At 41.8% G+C, this 18,652-nt stretch overlaps 1 protein-coding gene across 8 annotated transcripts in view; it reads right to left on the bottom strand.

Annotated features, from left to right (window-relative positions):
- The window catches only part of hdac5 (histone deacetylase 5), a 334,491-nt gene that overhangs the window by 198,162 nt on the left and 117,677 nt on the right, over positions 1-18,652 (bottom strand). For 2 of the 8 annotated variants that reach the window (XM_085966334.1, XM_085966331.1), the window contains exon 1: positions 3,062-3,869. In XM_085966334.1, coding sequence (XP_085822460.1) covers positions 3,062-3,212 — 151 coding nt within the window. In that variant the 5' untranslated portion in view covers positions 3,213-3,869. Of the gene's footprint in view, positions 1-3,061; positions 3,871-18,652 lie in introns of those variants that run through there. The other 6 variants (XM_085966326.1, XM_085966330.1, XM_085966333.1 and 3 more) reach the window with 5 other exon arrangements.

The following is an 18,652-nucleotide window of genomic DNA, read 5'->3' as shown; positions in this document are numbered from 1 at the left end:
CTCCCTTATCAATTTTACCAGTTACATCCTCAAAAAATTCCAGTAGATTAGTCAAGCACAATTTACCTTTTGTAAATCCATGTTGACTTTGTCCGATCCTGTCACTGTTTTCCAAGTGCTCTGCTATTACATCGTTTATAATAGCATTTTCCTCACTACTGATGTCAGGCTTACCGGTCTATAATTCCCCGCTTTTTCTCTACCACCTTTTTTGAATAGTGGGGTAACATTAGCTACCCTCCAATCCATGGGTACAGTTCCAGAGTCTATCGAGTTTTGGAAGATGACCAGCAATGCATCTACTATTTCTAGGGCCACTTCCTTAAGTACCCTAGGATGTAGATTATCAGGCCCTGGGGATTTATCGGCCTTCAATCCCGTCAATTTCCCTAACACCATTTCCCTACAAATACGGATTTCATTCAGTTCCTCCCTCTCATTAGACCCTATGTTGCCCAACATCTCTGGGAGGTTATTTGTGTCCTCCTTTGTGAAGACAGAACCAAAGTATGTATTTAATTGGTCTGCCATTTCTTTGTTCCCCATTATAAATTCCCTTGATTCTGACTGCAAGGGACCTACGCTTGACTTCACCAATCTTTTTCTCTTCATATATCTATAAAAGCTTTTACAGTCAGTTTTTATGTTCTCTGCAAGCTTACTCTCATATTCTATTTTCCCCCTCTTAATTAATTCCTTTGTCCTCCTTTGCTGAATGCTAAACTGCTCCCAATCCTCAGGTTTACTGCTTTTTGAGGTGGTAACTAGTAGAATACATAAGGGGGAGCCAGTGAATGTGGTGTATTTGGATTTTCAGAAGGCATTCGATAAGGTGCCACACAAGAGGTTATTAAACAAAATTAGGGCTCATGGGATTGGGGGTAATATACGAGCATGGATTGAGGATTGGTTAATGTACAGAAAACAGAGAGTAGGAATAAACGGGACATTTTCGGTTGGCAGGCTGTAACTAGGGGGTTACCGCAAGGATCAGTGCTTGGGCCTCAGCTATTCACAATCTATATCAATGATTTGGATAAGGGGACCAAATGTAATATATCCAAGTTTGCTGATGATACAAAGCTAGGTGGGAATGTAAGTTGTGAGGAGGATGCAAAGAGGCTTCAAAGGGATATAGACAGGCTAATTGAGTGGGCAAGAACATGGCAAATGGAATATAATGTGGAGAAATGTGAAGTTATCCACTTTAGCAGGAAAAATAGAAAAGCAGAGTATTTTTTTTAAATGGTGAGAGATTGGGTAATGTTGGTGTTCAGAGGGACCTGGGTGTCCTTGTACATGAATCACTGAAAGTTAACATGCAGGTACAGCAAGCAATTAGGAAAGCAAATGGTATGTTGGCCTTTATTACAAGAGGATTTGAGTATAAGAGTAAAGACATCTTACTGCAATTATATAGGGCTGTGGTGAGACACACCTGGAGTATTGTGTACAGTTTTGGTCTCCTTATCGAAGGAAGTATATACTTGCCATAGAGGGAGTGCAACGAAGGTTCACCAGACTGGTTCCTGGGATGGGGGGATTGTCCTATGAGGACAGATTGAGTAGACTAGGCCTATATTCTCTAGAGTTTAGAAGAATGAGAGGTGATCTCATTGAAACATACAAAATTCTTCCAGGGCTGGACAGGGTAGATGCAGGGAGGATGTTTCCCCTGGCCGGGGAGTCTAGAGCCAGGGGTCACAGTCTCAGAATAAAGGTTCGGCCATTTAGGACTGAGATGAGGAGAAATTTCTTCACTCAGAGGGTGGTGAATCTTTGGAATTCTCTACCCCAGAGGGCTGTGGAGGCTCAGTCGTTGAGTATATTCAAGACAGAGATTGATAGATTTTTGGATATTAAGGGAATCAAAGGATATGGGGGTCGGGCGGGAAAGTGGAGTTCAGGTACAAGATCAGCCATGATCTTACTGAATGGTGGAGCAGGGTCGAGGGGCTGAATGGCCTACTCCTGCTCCTATTTCTTATGTTCTTATTAAAAACAACTGAACAGTAAATGATACCACTTATTTGTAAGAGGACAGGGATTAGTCACAAGTGATTCATTTCAAATTATCCTTACGTGTTGTTTAAGTAAAAAAAAGTTAACTCCGGCAATACTAGTGTTAACAGGAAATGTTGTTGCTCTCTAAAGCATGAAGTAGGATTGCACTCTGAACTCATGATGATGTACAGCACTAATCCCAGTAAAGCTTCCTAATCAGACATTTTCAATCTTAATAGAATATGGAGGATGGGGGAGGCACTACACATTATCAGTGTTCTGACATAACACTAAACGTGGTTGTACACAAATTGTACAGTACCAGCATGGTAACTCTAAACATTTATGGCCCTTCCTGCTAGTGCTGTCTTGAGTTATTACTCCAGGGTCTTGACACTATATTTTAAGTCTGAAAAACATAAGACCACCCATTTAACATGCTAAATATAACTGCAGTGAATTAAAATCAGGGGAGCTGGATTAACCAACTGTTTGTTTTAAACTGCTAAAGCTGTGCTGGCAACATTAAGAAGCTTAAGTTTCCATAGCTAAAAATATCCCAATATTCTTAGCTTTGGCATACCTCAAAAAGCAGTATGGTATCACATAGCTATCTAGTGCTGACAGATAACTACCACGTGCTGAATAAACAGGTCCCAGAAATAACCATGTTCAAAAATTTATGGCTAGAACGATTTAAAAATAACACCAGTATTAAAGTGCTGAAAACAAGTGGTCACATTAAAGCACCAATCTCCAGCAATCCATCTTTTAAAAAGAAACCAAGAAACACTTACATGCAGCAACAAAGTAATGAAGTAAGTAACTGTGATTCTAAGATACTCAAAGTTATTAAAAAATTATATTTCATAAACTCTCATTTCTGAGAAGTTATTCACCTAAAGTATTTTTTAATGTATTTCATGATGTAAATAGTATCTGGTATATAAAAGATATCAGGATCATTAACACTACTTGGTTTAATATTAAAAATACTGCACTTGAAATATTTTTCAGATGCCAGGGGAACTATCACCAAATGAATCATTCTGCTTACCTGAGGTTGGCATAGTGTGCATCCGACTTTGTGGCAACAATTCTAGGGGCTGCTCTTGGCCAGATACACCATCTGAGGAGAAACACGATTCAGTTTCATAAATAGTCTGTAACATCTTTTTCAGTCCAGGCACTTTGGGCTTCAGTAACATAACAAAGTCACCAAATACTGAATAATTTCCAGATCTTCTTTTACAAAGATTTTTTTAAAACTTCTAAACGGCTGAGTACAGTCTTATCCTTTAAACGTTGCTGCTGAAAGCCGTGTACAAAAATCCCCAGATCCTTTTTAACACAGTCAAGCCTGGTGAAATGCACAGTGGAACAAACATCCCTAATTAACGTTGGGATTTTCAATCCAACCGCTACAGCAAACATTCAGTCATCTTCCTTTTAGCAAGAGATTAATCAGACAACATGCAACATCTTGGCTAGAGAGGGAAAGCCGTTTACCGAAAAGGAACCTTAAATGCACTGACAGGCACAATTCAGCATGAAAATATGAATCCTCTCACTGGCAATGGAAGTAAGCAACCATACAAGCTGCCTACTGCAATAAAAGCTAGCACATTTACATACAAGTCAACAATAATACAGCCTGAAGCAGACTGAAATAGAACGATAGGCGGAGCCAGCTATAAATAGGTCATGCACGCTCGGGGAACGAGGAACATTCATACAAACACAGGCAACCAATCAGCAGCTTTAAAATATCATTTCCTAGCTCGTGCACATTTTAACTCCATGAATGTTGTTGCCAAGAGTAGCTAAACTCTACTGTATATTCAGCTTAAATGCAATGAGATAACAAAGCGGGTACAAAAAGTATAACAGCAAAAACTCTCAAATGTCAAAAACAACCCCGAAGCTGTCAAAAAGATATTTTAAAAGTCTTATATGTAACATTATTATATGCTTGTTTATTATACGTAGAGTATTCAAATGCGTTTTAAATCAGTCAGATCCAAACAGCCTTTCTAAAATAATGATTCTTTTAGATCTCCCAATTTGTGACCAGGCTTTGCAACAATGTCATATTGCGTCTCAACAGAAGCTACTTCCTTTGGGGAAGAAGAGAAATCACTCTTGACTTAAAGCCCCAAACCTCAAATATTCATGACAGCTTCAAGTGAGTTGGAAGATTGCAGGTTTCTTTCGTGGTTTTGATAAAAGTAAGCAACTGCTAAATCCACAAGAGGATTGAGGGACAAAGTGCATGTCCATATATTTGCCTCGGATAAATTACCAGGATTGCCAAGGCAATCATTATTGGGGGGGAAAATCTGCACCTGCACCTAGTTTAATGTAGAATTCCCTTTTATTGGAAAACATTCAAATTATTCTTTAAAAATCTATTATATAGCATTAATCACAAAAGAGAGGATTATTTTCCTTAGTGATTAAAGGAAAGTAGGATAAAGGAGTTATGTAATTAAAAGATGTACTCTGTCCACTCCAATGAGCCCACCTTTTACAGTGATCGAACCCTTTTAAGTCAAGTTTTTCCAAAAGTCCTCAATTCATTTCAACTTGTTTAAATTTTGTGCATTCCATATTCCCATTCTTGTGTCTACCAATCTGAATTTGTTGACTGTTCATTTGTTTTAGAATTAATCAAGAATATCTCATTAACAAATCCTCAGTATAGCTTGCATTTACTCACTGGTGATTTTTGGAAGAATGCAAGACTGTCACGGAGAAAGACGACAAATTTGGGAGGTAAACAGTATCGCCAATGCATGCTTTTATTCCTTTTCTTACAATTATGAATTGATATTTGCAATACTTTGGGGACAGGTACCGTGCTTGCCTCTGGCCATCTCACCCATCACCCAACTAAAGCTATACACACAATTCTGAAATTAACAAAGTGTACAAAACCCAGAGGAAAACACAACACAGCAAATGTTTGCACTGATGTTGATGGCAAATTTGAGGAGCCACATGCAGCAAGAAGTGGTGCCCCTGAGCTTGATCCTCTGTCCATAATTTTTTTGTTGTTGAGTATAACCCTAATTGGCTGGTGCACAGTTTGAGTGGTCTGTTTTTAGAGTATGCTACTTTTATATTCGTGTGAGCACTGTATTGTGTTCTCTTGGGTGCCAACCTGACACAAGTGGAACAGTCTAAAACACAGGTACATAGGTGATGCTGAAACATGCAATGGACTAAGATCACCTGGAAGCTCACAAAGCTCTGGCAGCTTGCTGTGTAACCATTTAAATTCTAATAATTGAAAGCATCCCCCTTTTACATCAGCTGTTTTCTATCCCTAAAAATCGCAGCAAGTCGACACCGAAGAGCAGCACTAGTTGCTGCATTCAACCACACCTACATGGAGCTTTGCATTCCCCAGTCTCACACTGATGAGAACAGACAACATAACCACAGCTCCTCAGTCGTCCTGTTGTTAAAGTGCCCCTGAGACTACATACAACATAAAAGTATAAAGCACCTCCTCCACTAGTATCTACCTTACATAACAGTGATTCCACTAATTAGAGTGGGTAGCTTTAGCTTGAACTAAAAAAAGCACAAGTATATTTCCAAAGTGGAAAAATACTGTAAAAGTATCGTTAAAGAACTTGTATAAACACTGTAATAAGTGCCTTCTGGCAACACGTGGATCCAATCACTTCTGTCAGTGTTACACCCACACTGGACTACAAATAACTACAGTAAATGCCTCTTCTGCAGGGGAAATTGTACATTGCTTTATTCCCTGTTATTAACACCTTCTTACACTCTCCTGTTGTGTTTACTAAAAAGCTCTTTGTGAGAACTAAAGCATCACTGCTGTGATGTTTGAAGTCCCCTGTTGTTTAAAAATTAAAAAGGTTTTCCAAAAATTGTTGGCACTTTTATTTAACTGCACAAGAGTCACTCTAAATCAAACAAGCCAATGCCTCCTACACGATCACAAAATTAAATTTAAATTAAATTAAATATTGTTACTTTAAAAACTAACCCTGGAACTGTTCTACACCCTCTCAAGATTGAAACAATGTTGATGACAACTCAGAAAAGGGCAAGACAGTTTGTCTCGTCAACCCCAAAATTACAAAATAATCGTCTCCAGTAACAAAATTCATTCATCTTTTTTTTTTAAAGTACTTACATCTGAATAAATGTATTAAATTGAATTGTAATAAAAATACTGAACAGCCATTTAGTGCTGTGTTTGGAATACACCAGTGAAATTATGTGCCACTAAGGATCGCATCAAATTATGCAGCAAGTGCAGCAATGAGCTAATAAGTTGCAAGAATGTTTATTTTGCATTGCGCTGTACCAGGTTGTTTACGATCCTGTGTATATATTATAGATAGATACACAAGATCAAATATTTTAAGTGGAATATTAAACTTGAGGTATGAGAGCTGGGTTTTTGTTTTTAATTTAAATTGTGTTCGTGTAAATCAGAGAGAATATACAATTACAGGAAACTTTGGTTTATCCAGAGGTTAACTGCTCGAGCCACTGGCAAAAATCAGGAGCCGTTTCGTTAGGTTTTTTTTCTTTTCGTTGCTTTTTTTCCCACCAGTCAGGCTCTGCAAGGTCTCGCTGAAGCTGTTGCTAAGCTACAGAGACGCTTGCAAGGTACGGCCGACTGTTTAGAAGCTGTAAGCAACAGGGTTTGTTGCCAGATACGGAGCTCAAAATCTCCGTATGTTTCAACATTAGCGCTGGTTTGTCCGGCAGTTTTGATGGGACGGCAACAGCTCGGTCCCGTCGGTGCCGGATAGCACAAAGTTTCCTGTACAACTGGATTCTTCAATCAAAAGCTGTTTTGTAAACCTTATAGGACCTCCCTATCCACCAGAGCATCTCAATGGCCCTGAAATTGGTGTCTGTGACAGTGTACGAGTGCACCGTCGTATTCCCTTTGAAAAGCCCCACAAGTTCAGGATTTCCAGAACTTGTGGCCCGTCAACGTACACGTCAACAGGCCATCTGCAGGGGTCCTGAAAAAGCAATCGCTGGCGCAGAGTTGGGCTATTTGCCCAGCAATTGTCCACGTAAGTCTTACGGTTGATGCAAGCAGACGTAGGTCCCAGGAACGCTTCCAAACCACCTGCATCCCTGGAATCTGTGGGCCATTACGCTGCCCTCCGCCTCCAGGCCAGGGACTGCAACTTTTCGCAGCCTGGGCGCCAGGAGGTACTTTCGTAATTGTTTTGCGGGTCCGACTGCACCTCCGACCACAGCACCACTGTGTCACACCTCTTTTTAAAGGACTTTTCTGAAATTTGACTCCCTTGTCTTGATATTTGCCTCCCCCCACCCCCTCAAAAAACGTGATGCTGCCCCAAGCTCCCTTCAAAACATGTCATCAATGGTTTAGGCCACAGAAGCACATCCTATGAAGTAAACATGACACCATTAATTTCTTTGGCCCTTACCATTGGTGGGATGTTGATTATGGCAGTCCCATGCGCTTCCCAGCTGGAATATCCCACCACACCAGGGATACTGTGATCAATTTTAGGGCATGATTCATAGATTCTTATTAAGCTCTATTGGGTCTCGCACTCCTTCACCAAAACCACCCACTACTCAAGGATCATCCAGGAAAGCAAAAATAACTCCCAGCATATTTTCTTCACGATCAACTGCCTTAAACACCTCTCTTCTGCCTATTCTACCTCATCTCTAACAAGTGCGAAGAGCTCATGGATTTTTTTTGTCACCAAGAGTCCATCTATCTGGCTGCCTGACACTTCCCACCACCCCCCTCTTCCTATTGTCCACCAAGCCAAACTTCCTCTCAGGCCCCTCCCTATCCTAGCTCTAAACCTCCAGTTTCTCTCCCACCTCCTCGCATACTCTTCCTGAACTCATCTCATAAAAGAGACCCACCTCCTTCTCCCTGAACACTCTTCCCATTAAACTGCTGACCTCACAACTTCCTTTCCTAGCTAACTAGCATTGTAAATAGTTCCCTCTTCAACAGGACTTATCGTGTCACATCTCAGATCCATGCCAGTCTTTCCTGAAACACTCTGTTCGAATTCCTCCTTTCAGGTTTCTGCCATCCCCACAGCAGTGAAATAACATTAACCAAAGTCACAAATGACAATCTCTGTGGCTGTGACCTTGGTGCAGTATCCCTCCTCTTCCTCCTCAATCTCTCTGGAGTCTTTGACATGGTTGACCATACCATCCTCCTCCAATGCCTTAAACTGCACTGTCCAGCTTCAGTGACTTCTCTTCAAAGCCACCTGATGAATCCCCCAAGAATCTATCTTTGGCCCCATTCTCTTCCTCATCTACATGCTGACCCATGAGGACATTATCTGCAGACATAGGTTCAGCTTGCATATGCACTCTGATGGCCTCAAAGTACCTATACCATTTCACCACCTCTCTCCACCCCGGACTTCCTTGTTCGACATCTAGTCTTGGATGAGCTTCAATTTCCTCCAGCTCAACATTGGGAAGACTGAAGCCATCATCATCGTCCTCCACCACAAACTCTGTACCTTCGCCAATGATGCCACCCCCCTTCTCTGGTTACTGTTACAGGCTGAAGCAGACTGCGTACTACCTGGGGTCCTATTCCATCCCAAGCTGAGCAACCCACCCCATATCCTCTTCATCACAAACACTACCCACTTCCACAACATCGTCTCTCTCTACCCTAACCTCACCCAATCTGCGACTGCTACCTTTGTCCATACCTTTGTCACTTCTAGACTTTATTATTCCAACGGTCTCCTGGTCAGCTTTCCATCCCCCCATCCTCTGTAAACTTCAGCTCATCCAAAACTCTGCTGCCATTAGCCTATCCTGTGCACCATCACCCCTGTGCTAGTTGACTTTTATTGGCCCATGATACTCCAGTGCCTCAAATTTTAAATTCTTATCTTTGTGTTTAAATCCCTCGCTAGCCTCTTTCTCTCTGTAACCAGCTCCGGCATTAAAACCCCCACCCACCGTAAACTCTCCATTCCTCTTACTCCAACATCCCTCCCCTCTCTTCGTCCCACCATAGGCAGTCATGCCTTCAGCCACCTAGTCCTCATGATCAGGAATTTCCTCCCTAAACCCCTCCACCTCCCCTCCTTAAAGCCAACCTCTTTGAACAAGCTCTTGGTCACCCTTCCGAATAGCTTCTTGGCCTGACATCCATTTCTTTGCTTCACCGTAGGATATTTTTCTTTGTTAAAAGCACAACATAAATGGAAGTTTCTGTTGCTTTTGTTGTTTATTGTTTCAAATTAATGGCCCAGATTTTGCTGTACTAATAACGCTGTTATTACAGGATAAAATTGAGAGCAACTTCTGGCGTCCGCACATGCGCAGTTAAATGCAGAAATCCAGAAGTTGCTGTCAGTGATGCCCTGCTCCTCCACAGGGCGCGCTGTTGCAGTCTTCGCTGCTGGAATCTGCAGAGATCATCGTCATGGCGTGAACTTGGGCTAATCACCCACTATTCTTGCTTTAAATATGGCTAAAAAGTTAGGGCTCGTGCAGTCAGGAGTAACTGAGTTTTTAATGGCGTAGGGATAATTACTGGTGAAAAACATCTCTGGCCCTGAAAAAATAATTTGAATAGTATGGATTCTTCAATCCGATTTGGTTAAACAGTTTCCCTGCTGCTTGCCCTGCTCACAGACGCCACAGGTCCCTTGAAGAGGGCGCCTAATTCAAATTGACGCCGGAAGAGAGGAAGTCTCCGCTGACAAGCCTGCTAAAAGTCGGTGGGCAACTGTACGCGAGGTGAACTGCGAAAGCTGTTCCTTCGCCGCTCACAGCAAAATCCGTGCCAATGACAATGGTGAGTGTAGCAGCAAATTCAAAGGTTGTGGCTCAGGATCTACAAAGAGCAAATTCGTATCTTTAGTTTTCAGCACAGCAATTTAGGACTATCAGAAAAAAATAGCCTCGAGAAATTGGGGGAGGAGGGAGAATTATAATTGTCGCATGCGTGAGTAACACCATTTTCAACCAATACAATTTCTTACAGAACTGTCTTCTGACAGATTATACGATGGTTCCCAACTGAGGTCTGATCTGAAATAGCAAGTATCTGTAGGGATCAGCAGATTAAAAAGGAAGAAAATCACAAAAGTTACATTTTTTAAAAATTCCCACAATGGGTTGGGGAGAAGTCAGGGAGAGAGATAATGTCCCGTATTTTCCGATCGCAGACCTCCAGCATGCGGAGGCCTGCGATCTGGAAAAATCTAGGCCCTTACCTGAGGACTCCCGGGACGCACACGCTTCCGATCCTGGGCCTCTCCAAACTCCAAGTGCGCAGGGCCCACATATCCCAGGGGCACAGGCGGTTTGCAGCGTCCCTGGGATCACGTGGGCCATGGGGAGCCAATCACAGAAGGGAATCTCCCTTCATACACTTGACAGGAAGACCCGTCAAATATATGAATGGAGATCACCCCAAAAACATAGTAAAACTTTAAATACATTTTTTTTAAAATCACATTTTTTAAATGACTTGAAATTACAATAAATTAAGTATTTTAAACAAAAATGTAATTTTTTGAAAAAGATAAAGTTTTTTTACGGAGCTAAAAATAAACTTACCTTTTTTTAAAGTATTTTTAAATGATAAATCAGTGAAAATTTTAACTTTTTTTTTTACTTTTTCAACTCTTATCCTGGTAAAAGCAGGCCTTACCAGGCGTAAGAATTGTAAGGGTTTTCTGCGGGCGGAGGGTCTCCAAAAAGCGGAACTATCCGCCCACAAAGGCCCTTCTCCAGGGCAGCCGGAGGATCTGTCAAGACCATTCTTGACAGATCGGAAATGCCGGTTTCCAGCGCATGCCTGAAACTGGCATTTCTGATGTCCCTACGGGTGAGTACACAGCCCGTAGGGATCGGAATATCTCGGCCATTGGGTGCATTTTATATTTAAGTACAACTGCCCTCCCAATACTTTGCTTCTTTCACACTAAAAAAGTGGAACACGGTCCACAGTTACTAATGATTCTGCATATGGCTCGATCGGTTCAACAATTGTAATTCTAAGAGAAGTATCCACTCCTCACGATTGCAGATGGATTTGAAACATCCCACAATTGGATCTCCTTCCAATTTTTTTTTTTTTTTTATAAAAAGGATTCTTATCTTCCCCAAGAAAACTGACAAATAGGGCCAGTGCACACAGATCACACATGACATTGATTATTTCTCTCCCTCTTTGGTCCTTCTGCACTATTTACCATTCCCTGATCAATAGCAGAAGCAAGAAAAAGGCTGTCTTTCAAGCCTCTCCCAATAAGGCTTTGAACTGGTTGCGAGAACGTGCATGACAGTAGAGTCGACAGACCTGGCCTTCGGTTCCGTTCTTCCTATATGGAAAAAGACCGAACCTCCGCATGGCACCTCCTCCGATACAGTCTGGTTGAATTTGCTAACTCACCATCGCTACAATTGAGTCCCATCACTGAGCACATCAAGTTCGTATACTACTGGGTCAAGTTGTAATGAATCTCATCTATTTTCACTTATACTAAAGTGAAAATTAGCTTTGCAGAGTGTGTGGTTGGATACCCAATATCAATTCTGACTCATCCAACTCCTAACCAAACCTAACTACAAGAAAGCAAAAATATAAAATGCATTGCATTTATTGCAAAATTCAACAATTTGCATTTATATAGTGCCTTTAACATAGTAAAAAGTCCCACGGTGCCTCACAGGAGCATTAACAAACCAGATTTGACACCGAGCCACATAAGGTGATATTAGGACAGATGACCAAAAGCTTGGTCAAAGAGGTAGGTTTTAAGGAGCATCTTAAAGTAGGAGAGAGAGGCGAAGAGGTTTAGGGAGGGAATTCCAGAGCTTAGGGCCTAAGTAGCTGAAAGCAAGGCCCTAAATGGTGGAGTGATTAAAATAGGGGATGCGCAAGAGGCCAGAATTGGAGGAGCACAGAGACCTCCGAGGCTTGTAGGGTTGGAGGAGGTTAGAGAGATAGGGAGGGGCAAAACCATGGAGGGATTTGAAAACCTGGATGAGCATTTTAAAATGGAGGTGTTGCCGGACCAGGAGCCAATGTAGGTCAGCGAACACAGGGGTTATGTGTGAACGGGACTTGGTGTGAGTTAAGATATGGACAGCAGAGTTTTGAATGAGCTCAAGTTTATGGAGGGAAAATAATGGCCACAAGTCTGTGTACAAACATGGCCATGCTGTCTGAGATGTGAAATAGAAGGGGGAAAGGGATTTTTGCACCCCTTTCATGGCCTGCATTCTGGAATACCTGTGTTTGGCCAGCTTGATTAATAGGCCTAATAGCTCAGTGAACTTTGTCTCAGAACAGATGCATTGAAAACATCTGTAGATGCTTCTTCAATCACGACTGTGTACTGAAAGTCAAAACAAAACTAGGTTTTAAAAAAAAGTCTTTTAATTTGGAAAGACCATGAAAAAATTCATTAAAAAAATATTCATTCTGTATAATAAAAACACAAGGTAGCACAAACTTAAACATTATAGTGAAGACGTCTAAAACTAGAACGACCACGAAATCGGGTATAAAAATCGCACTTTCATACAATGTTTTATGATCTCAGAATGGGGAGATCCAACTTACAGGGCTTCCGACTAAAATAATTAAAATTAGGGGTGTTACTTACATACAAGATTTTGTCATACTAAAGCTTATGATGGCATGGAATTGAAATAAAAATAATCTTAATGTAGTTTCACAGCAAATATTTTAACTATTAAATATTGCTATCCAGAGATTGTTTAACAGCCTTTTATGACTACGACAAAGCTCATGCACAAAAGAATGCTGTTCATTTTGAAGAATCACGAGAAACAACCATTGACAAACAAGCAGGTCTAATATTTACTTGCAGATCAGTTTAGAAGCAAATTTACAGCAGACAGATTGAGTCTGCTGCAGCTTAAAATGAATACATTCTTTTCAAGAGATTCAATAGTGAGTTCTTTCATAACACATTTATAAGATAATTGCAGTTTGAAACGCTTACAAATTGCAGCAGACTGTCTGCCACCAATGTTTTTTCTACTGCAAGATACCTGCTTAATTATTTTCTCTCTTTTCTCTTCCTGTGGCCATGCACCATTCCTAGCTAAAGGCACATAGGGGGAAAAATTTGGTTGCTTTGTGTCTCCCATTGGCGTGGGGCGCAAAGCAACTAGCGCCCGGGCGCGGCAATGTTTGGCGCCAATCGCGAAATTGACCAGACATTTTGCGGTGGCGCTAAACACTACCGCCACAATCTCCTGCGCCCACAGATCGTGACGTCAGTCGAGCATGCAACACCCCGGGCCGGATATTGAGTGGCGCCCCCTGCCTTTCCGCCTGCCGCTAGCAACAACAGGTTGAGGGGAACTTTTTGTAGTCGGGAAGAGACTGGGGGAGCGCTATTTAAAGGCGACTGCTTACTGACTTTTTTTGTCGGCGACATTTTTGCACCACGCATTCTGAGAGAGAGAGAGAGAGAGAGAGAGAGAGAGAGAGAGAGAGAGAGTCTTCTGGAGAGATTCAATGCTGTGTGAAGGAGTTTTGGGTACTGAGCAGCACCTTGCAGGCTCATTTTGATTTGACCTTCCTTGCATTGACTTAGAAGAGACTATGGGGGCTGCACTCTGAGCTCTTTCCCTGGGCCTCTCCATTGTTCTTTCCAGCAGATTTGATGTACGGGTCTCTCCAGGCCAAGATTTAAGGCTGCAATGAGCAGGGTGTGGATGGAGAGCAAGATCGACCCTCCCCTTTAAGAACTGGCCGGCGCTAGTGTTCCATTGCTGACTGAAATCACATGAGCTTCGCCAGCGCTCTGAGATAGTGCCTCGCTCCTCGGCGTTAGCGCCTTAAGAGAGATGTGTAGCAACTGATTTAGCACTCCAATCACTTCCAGGGGCGATAGAAGCCAAGTTTGCAGTCGGAGGCGATAATTGCGCCCCAAATGGGGCGCTACCGAATTTCACCCCCATAGAGTCATGTATAAAACCAAATGGCCAAAGTTGCATAGAACAGTTTGGGTTAATTCTTGTAGTTAAGCGCTACTACACTCCACACCTCCCAATGGCGACAGTAAAAATCAGTAACTCAGGTTGGTCTACAAGAAGCAGTGTATACAAACAAGAAACTTCTGTCCACACAATCTTCTGGCATAGGTAAACAGCTGCACAAGTTCACCACCGACACGGCTACTTTAATTCTTGTCACAAAGTTTGAAACCATCTGTTGATTAAAACGTTTCCAAGCAAAAAGCATTTTCTTTTTACAGTGGGCAAGACCAGTGCTTTATATTAACCCTTTAATTCAAAAACAATGCTATTTAATTTCTTATGGCGGTAAAGTGACAATAATGCCAAATAACAGCAGCAACTTGCATTTATATAACGTAGAAAGCATGCCAAAGCATTTTACAGAGAGTAATGGAATGGACGTTAAGCCATGTAGGGATAACTGAAAGCTTGGTAGAAAAGGTAACTTCCGAGAAGAGCTTTAAAGGCAGAGACGGAGTGGAGAGGCATAGGGGTGGAAAGGCAGAAGGGTTTAGAGAGAGAGTTCCAGAGAATATAAACAGAAAATACTCACTGGATAACTGCAATTCCATTTACATCTTAGGAGGAGAAAGACTACATAACTTACAAGCGATGAACACTTTCTTCACTGGTGAGCTACTGGTACTATTCCATAGTTACCCATTGAGTATTCCATTTATATAATGATTTAGAATTATATCTCTTTCCAATTTTAGCATAGCCTATTACAAGTGTGTCAAGCATTTTAATACTTAGCAACAAGAAGCAGCCTTCAGAACTATTTAACCATCACACTGACAATCCCCATAGGTTAAACAATGTGGACTACTTCAATCCCAAAGGTAGTATGATTTACCAGGTGGCCAAGAAATCGGTGAACACTTATTAATTCTGGCTAATATTGCATCAAAAGCAGACATCTTTTTCATCCATTTCAGTTCTGTCTTTCACACTGAATGCCTCATGGCAAAATATGCACCTTAGACCATGCCACTCCATGATGCCAGCTGCAACGGATCACTGGTTCTAAGAACTGACAAGAACAGATTACAGTGCAGTGCAAAACAGTTAAATGAAGTGTGATTTTGCCAAGTAATTTTATTCATTTAACCAGTCTATTCTTTTATCCATTTAAATGGTTGTATCAAGTTTGGCCAGAAGCTAAGGGAATGCAAACTGGAGTACAATTACAATACTGAAAAAACAGTCACCAACAGTTGTTATGGATAACTGAAAGTGTATTTATGCCATTTGCTTCGTTGTAATATACAAATTACATTGCAGCACAATTTTTTTTTTTTTTAAAGGACTAAAAAAATCTTTAAAACGACAGAGTTACGGCCAAAGTTTGTGGGCGAAGGGTTTGTATGGGTAAGTTATATGGATCAGAAAGCTGGAGCAATATCACGTGATGAGGCGGTTTTCACCCCTGCACAAAAGTGCTCCTCACATTAATTGCCGAAAGTGCTTGAGCCCTGGCATCTGATTAGGTGAAAAGACTCCAAAACATCACTGAATTGGTTACTAGGCAATTTTCAAACCGCAACAAAAACACTTTTAAAAAGAGCTTAACACATTGATTAACAAAAAAGGGATTAACACATCAGCTTTAGTGAGGCAGTACAACGCTTAAATGTATAAATAAAAACAGAAAATGCTGGAAATACTCAGAGGTCAGGCAGCCTCCAGAGAGAGAAACAAAGGGGGGGGGGGTGCGGGGGAGGTAGGGAGGAAAGAACTAAATGGAAGGTCTGCGATAGGGTGCAAGGCAGGAGTAATTCAATGACAAAAGGGGTGATGGTGCAAGGCAAAGGGGGGTGGTAATGGGACAAGTAAAGAAACAAAAGACGGGTTTAAGGAGCTGTAAATGGCAACAGTAGAATCATTACCAGCACCTGCTGTCCGAAAAAAATAGAAGCAGTGGTTATGATCTGAAATGGTTGAACTCGGGCACGGGCTCGACGGGCCAAATGGCCTCCTTCTGTCCTGTATGATTCTAACGCGACTTGAGTCTGGAAGGATGTAAAGAGTCTGGAAGGATGTAAAGAGTCTGGAAGGATGTAAAGTGCCTAATCGAAAGAGGAGAAGCTGTTCCTCGAGCTTCGATTGAGTTTTATTGGAACAATGTAGAAGGCAGAGGACAGAGAGGTCAGAATGGGAGTGGGACAAATAATTAAAATGGCAAGTGACCGGAAGCTCAGGGTCACGCTTGCGGATTGAATGGAGGTGTTCAGCAAAACGATCACCCAATCTGCGTTTGGTCTCCTCAATGTAGAGGAGACTGCATCATGAACATCAAATGCAGTACACTAAATTGAAAGAAGTTAGATTAACATGGATTTGTTCAAGGCAAATCGTGTCTGACTAACTTGATTGAATTCTTTGACGAGGTAACAAAAGGTTGAACAAGGTAGTGCAGTAGATATTGTATATGTGGACTTTTGGAAGGCATTTGACAAAGTGCCACACAGGAGGCTTATTTAGAAGATAGAAACCCATGGAATTAAGGGGAAAGTGGCGGTATGGATACAAAATTGGCTCAGTGACAGGAAACAAAGGTTGGTGGCGGATGGATGTTTTTCAGACTGGGAGGTGGCTTGCTGTGGTGCTCCATAAGGGTCAGTTTTGGGTCCATTACTCTTCGTTATTTTTATAAACGACCTAGACTTAGGTGTAGGGAGCAGCATTATAAAGTTTGCAGATGATACGAAACTTGGCAAAGTACTGGATAGTGATGAGGCTTCAGGATGACATAGATAGGATGGCGAAATGAGCAGAAGCATGGCAGATGGAGTTCAACGCGGAAAAGTGTGAAGTGATGCGCTTTGGGAGGATTCATATGGAAAGACAGTATATTATAAATGGCATGATTTTAAAAAGTGTAGATGAGCTGACAGACTTTGGTGTCCATATACACAAATCCTTAAAAGGTGGTTGGACAAGTTGATAAGGTGGTTAAAAAAGCAGATGGGTAACTTGGATTTATAAACAGAGGAATGGAAGATAAAAGCAGAGAGATCATGCTAGAACTTTATAAATCATTGGTTAGGCCTCAACTGGAGTATTGTCGACAATTCTGAGCACCACACTTCAGGAAAGATATAAAGGTCTCAGAAAGGGTAGAGGAGATTTACCAGGATGTTACCAGGGATGAGGGACTTCAGTTATGGGGAGAGGTTGGAAAAGTTAGGGCTGTTCTCCTTGGGATAGAGAAGGTTAAGAGGTGACCTAATAGAGGTTTTCAAGATGAAGAGAAATTATTCCCTCTGGCAAGTGGGTCAATAACTGGAGATTATAGATTTAAAATCATTGGCAAAAGATAGAGAGGTGATGAGGAGACATCTTTTCACTTCGAGTTCTCGGGATCTGGAACGCTCTACCTGAAAAGGTGGTGGAAGCTGAGTCCAGAAATAATTTTAAAAGGGAGTTGGGCGGGTACTTGAGGATGAGGTTCTTACTGGGTTACAGACAAAAAGCAGGGATGTGGGACTAAGCTCGACTGCTCCTTCAGTCAGCACAGACACGATGGGCTGAATGGCCTCCTTCTGTGCTTGGAAGTTTGTATGATTCGATGCCGTACAAGTAAATCACTGTTTCACCTGGAAGGAGTGTTTGGGGCCATCCAGCTCCTCTAGACCCATCTTTTGTTACTTTATGTCCCATTACCACCCCCTTTTGTCTTGCACCATCATCTCTTTTGTCATCTAATCACTCCTGCCTTGCACCCTATTGCGGACCTTCCACCTGGCACGTCTTTTGTTACCTAACATAAGGTGTTGAGACATTAACGGGCTACAAAAAGGTTTTTTTTTATAATCGTTTCACTCGCATGGAAATCTCTCACCTTGATGAGCACAAAACACGACCGAAACTGCGGAAATATAAAACATAAGTCTAGGAATGAGATAAATACAGATGGATGAAAGAAAGGAAGAAAAACAAAGTACAGAGAAAAAGGAAAAGGAAAAAGAAAAACAAAGAGAAAAAGGTAAAAAAGAGTTTCTTTTCTTTAGGAATTAGATAAATATAGATAAGAAGAATGCTTGGGAGATTACTATTTCTTTACTCACAAATAAAATCTACTGCCAAATATTACAAACTATATACTCCTGTGTTGGGAAGAAATCCTGCATGTATAATACTATATTACAGCACTAGGAGGGTGTTGTGTATGTACCTTTAAGAGAAGAACTGTTTCTATACTGCAGTACCGGCAGTGACCACCCCTGTATATAAAGCCATAGCAGGCTTCTGTGCTTCAGTCTTAAGTTACCCTCTGTTCAGTAAATACCTGTTATTATTGTTCTCCTGCAGTCCGTGTATTATTTATACTCGGACACTACATTGGCGACGAACAGGTTCGAACTCACCTGCAGTACTGCATCACCTCACGGGGATCTTTCCCTGAGAAGGAGCTTCTTGGAGGTCGAAGTCAGAACAGGCGTCGACCGCGGGCAACCGCCCAAGGATCCATCGGAGGTTGGAGAGTTGCAGGAGAGGCTGTGGAGAGCTGGGCTTGGCTCCCCAGTCAAGGTGTTCCAGCAAATCGTGCTGGTAGCAGGTAGTGCGCTGACCCTTCCGGACTGCGGCGGGCTCGAGC

Source organism: Somniosus microcephalus, chromosome 24, assembly GCF_052327205.1.
Source record: "Somniosus microcephalus isolate GS21.2 chromosome 24, FLI_Smic_1.0, whole genome shotgun sequence".
NCBI classification, from domain to species: Eukaryota; Metazoa; Chordata; class Chondrichthyes; order Squaliformes; family Somniosidae; genus Somniosus; species Somniosus microcephalus.
This window is presented reverse-complemented; position numbering and strand designations above follow the sequence as displayed.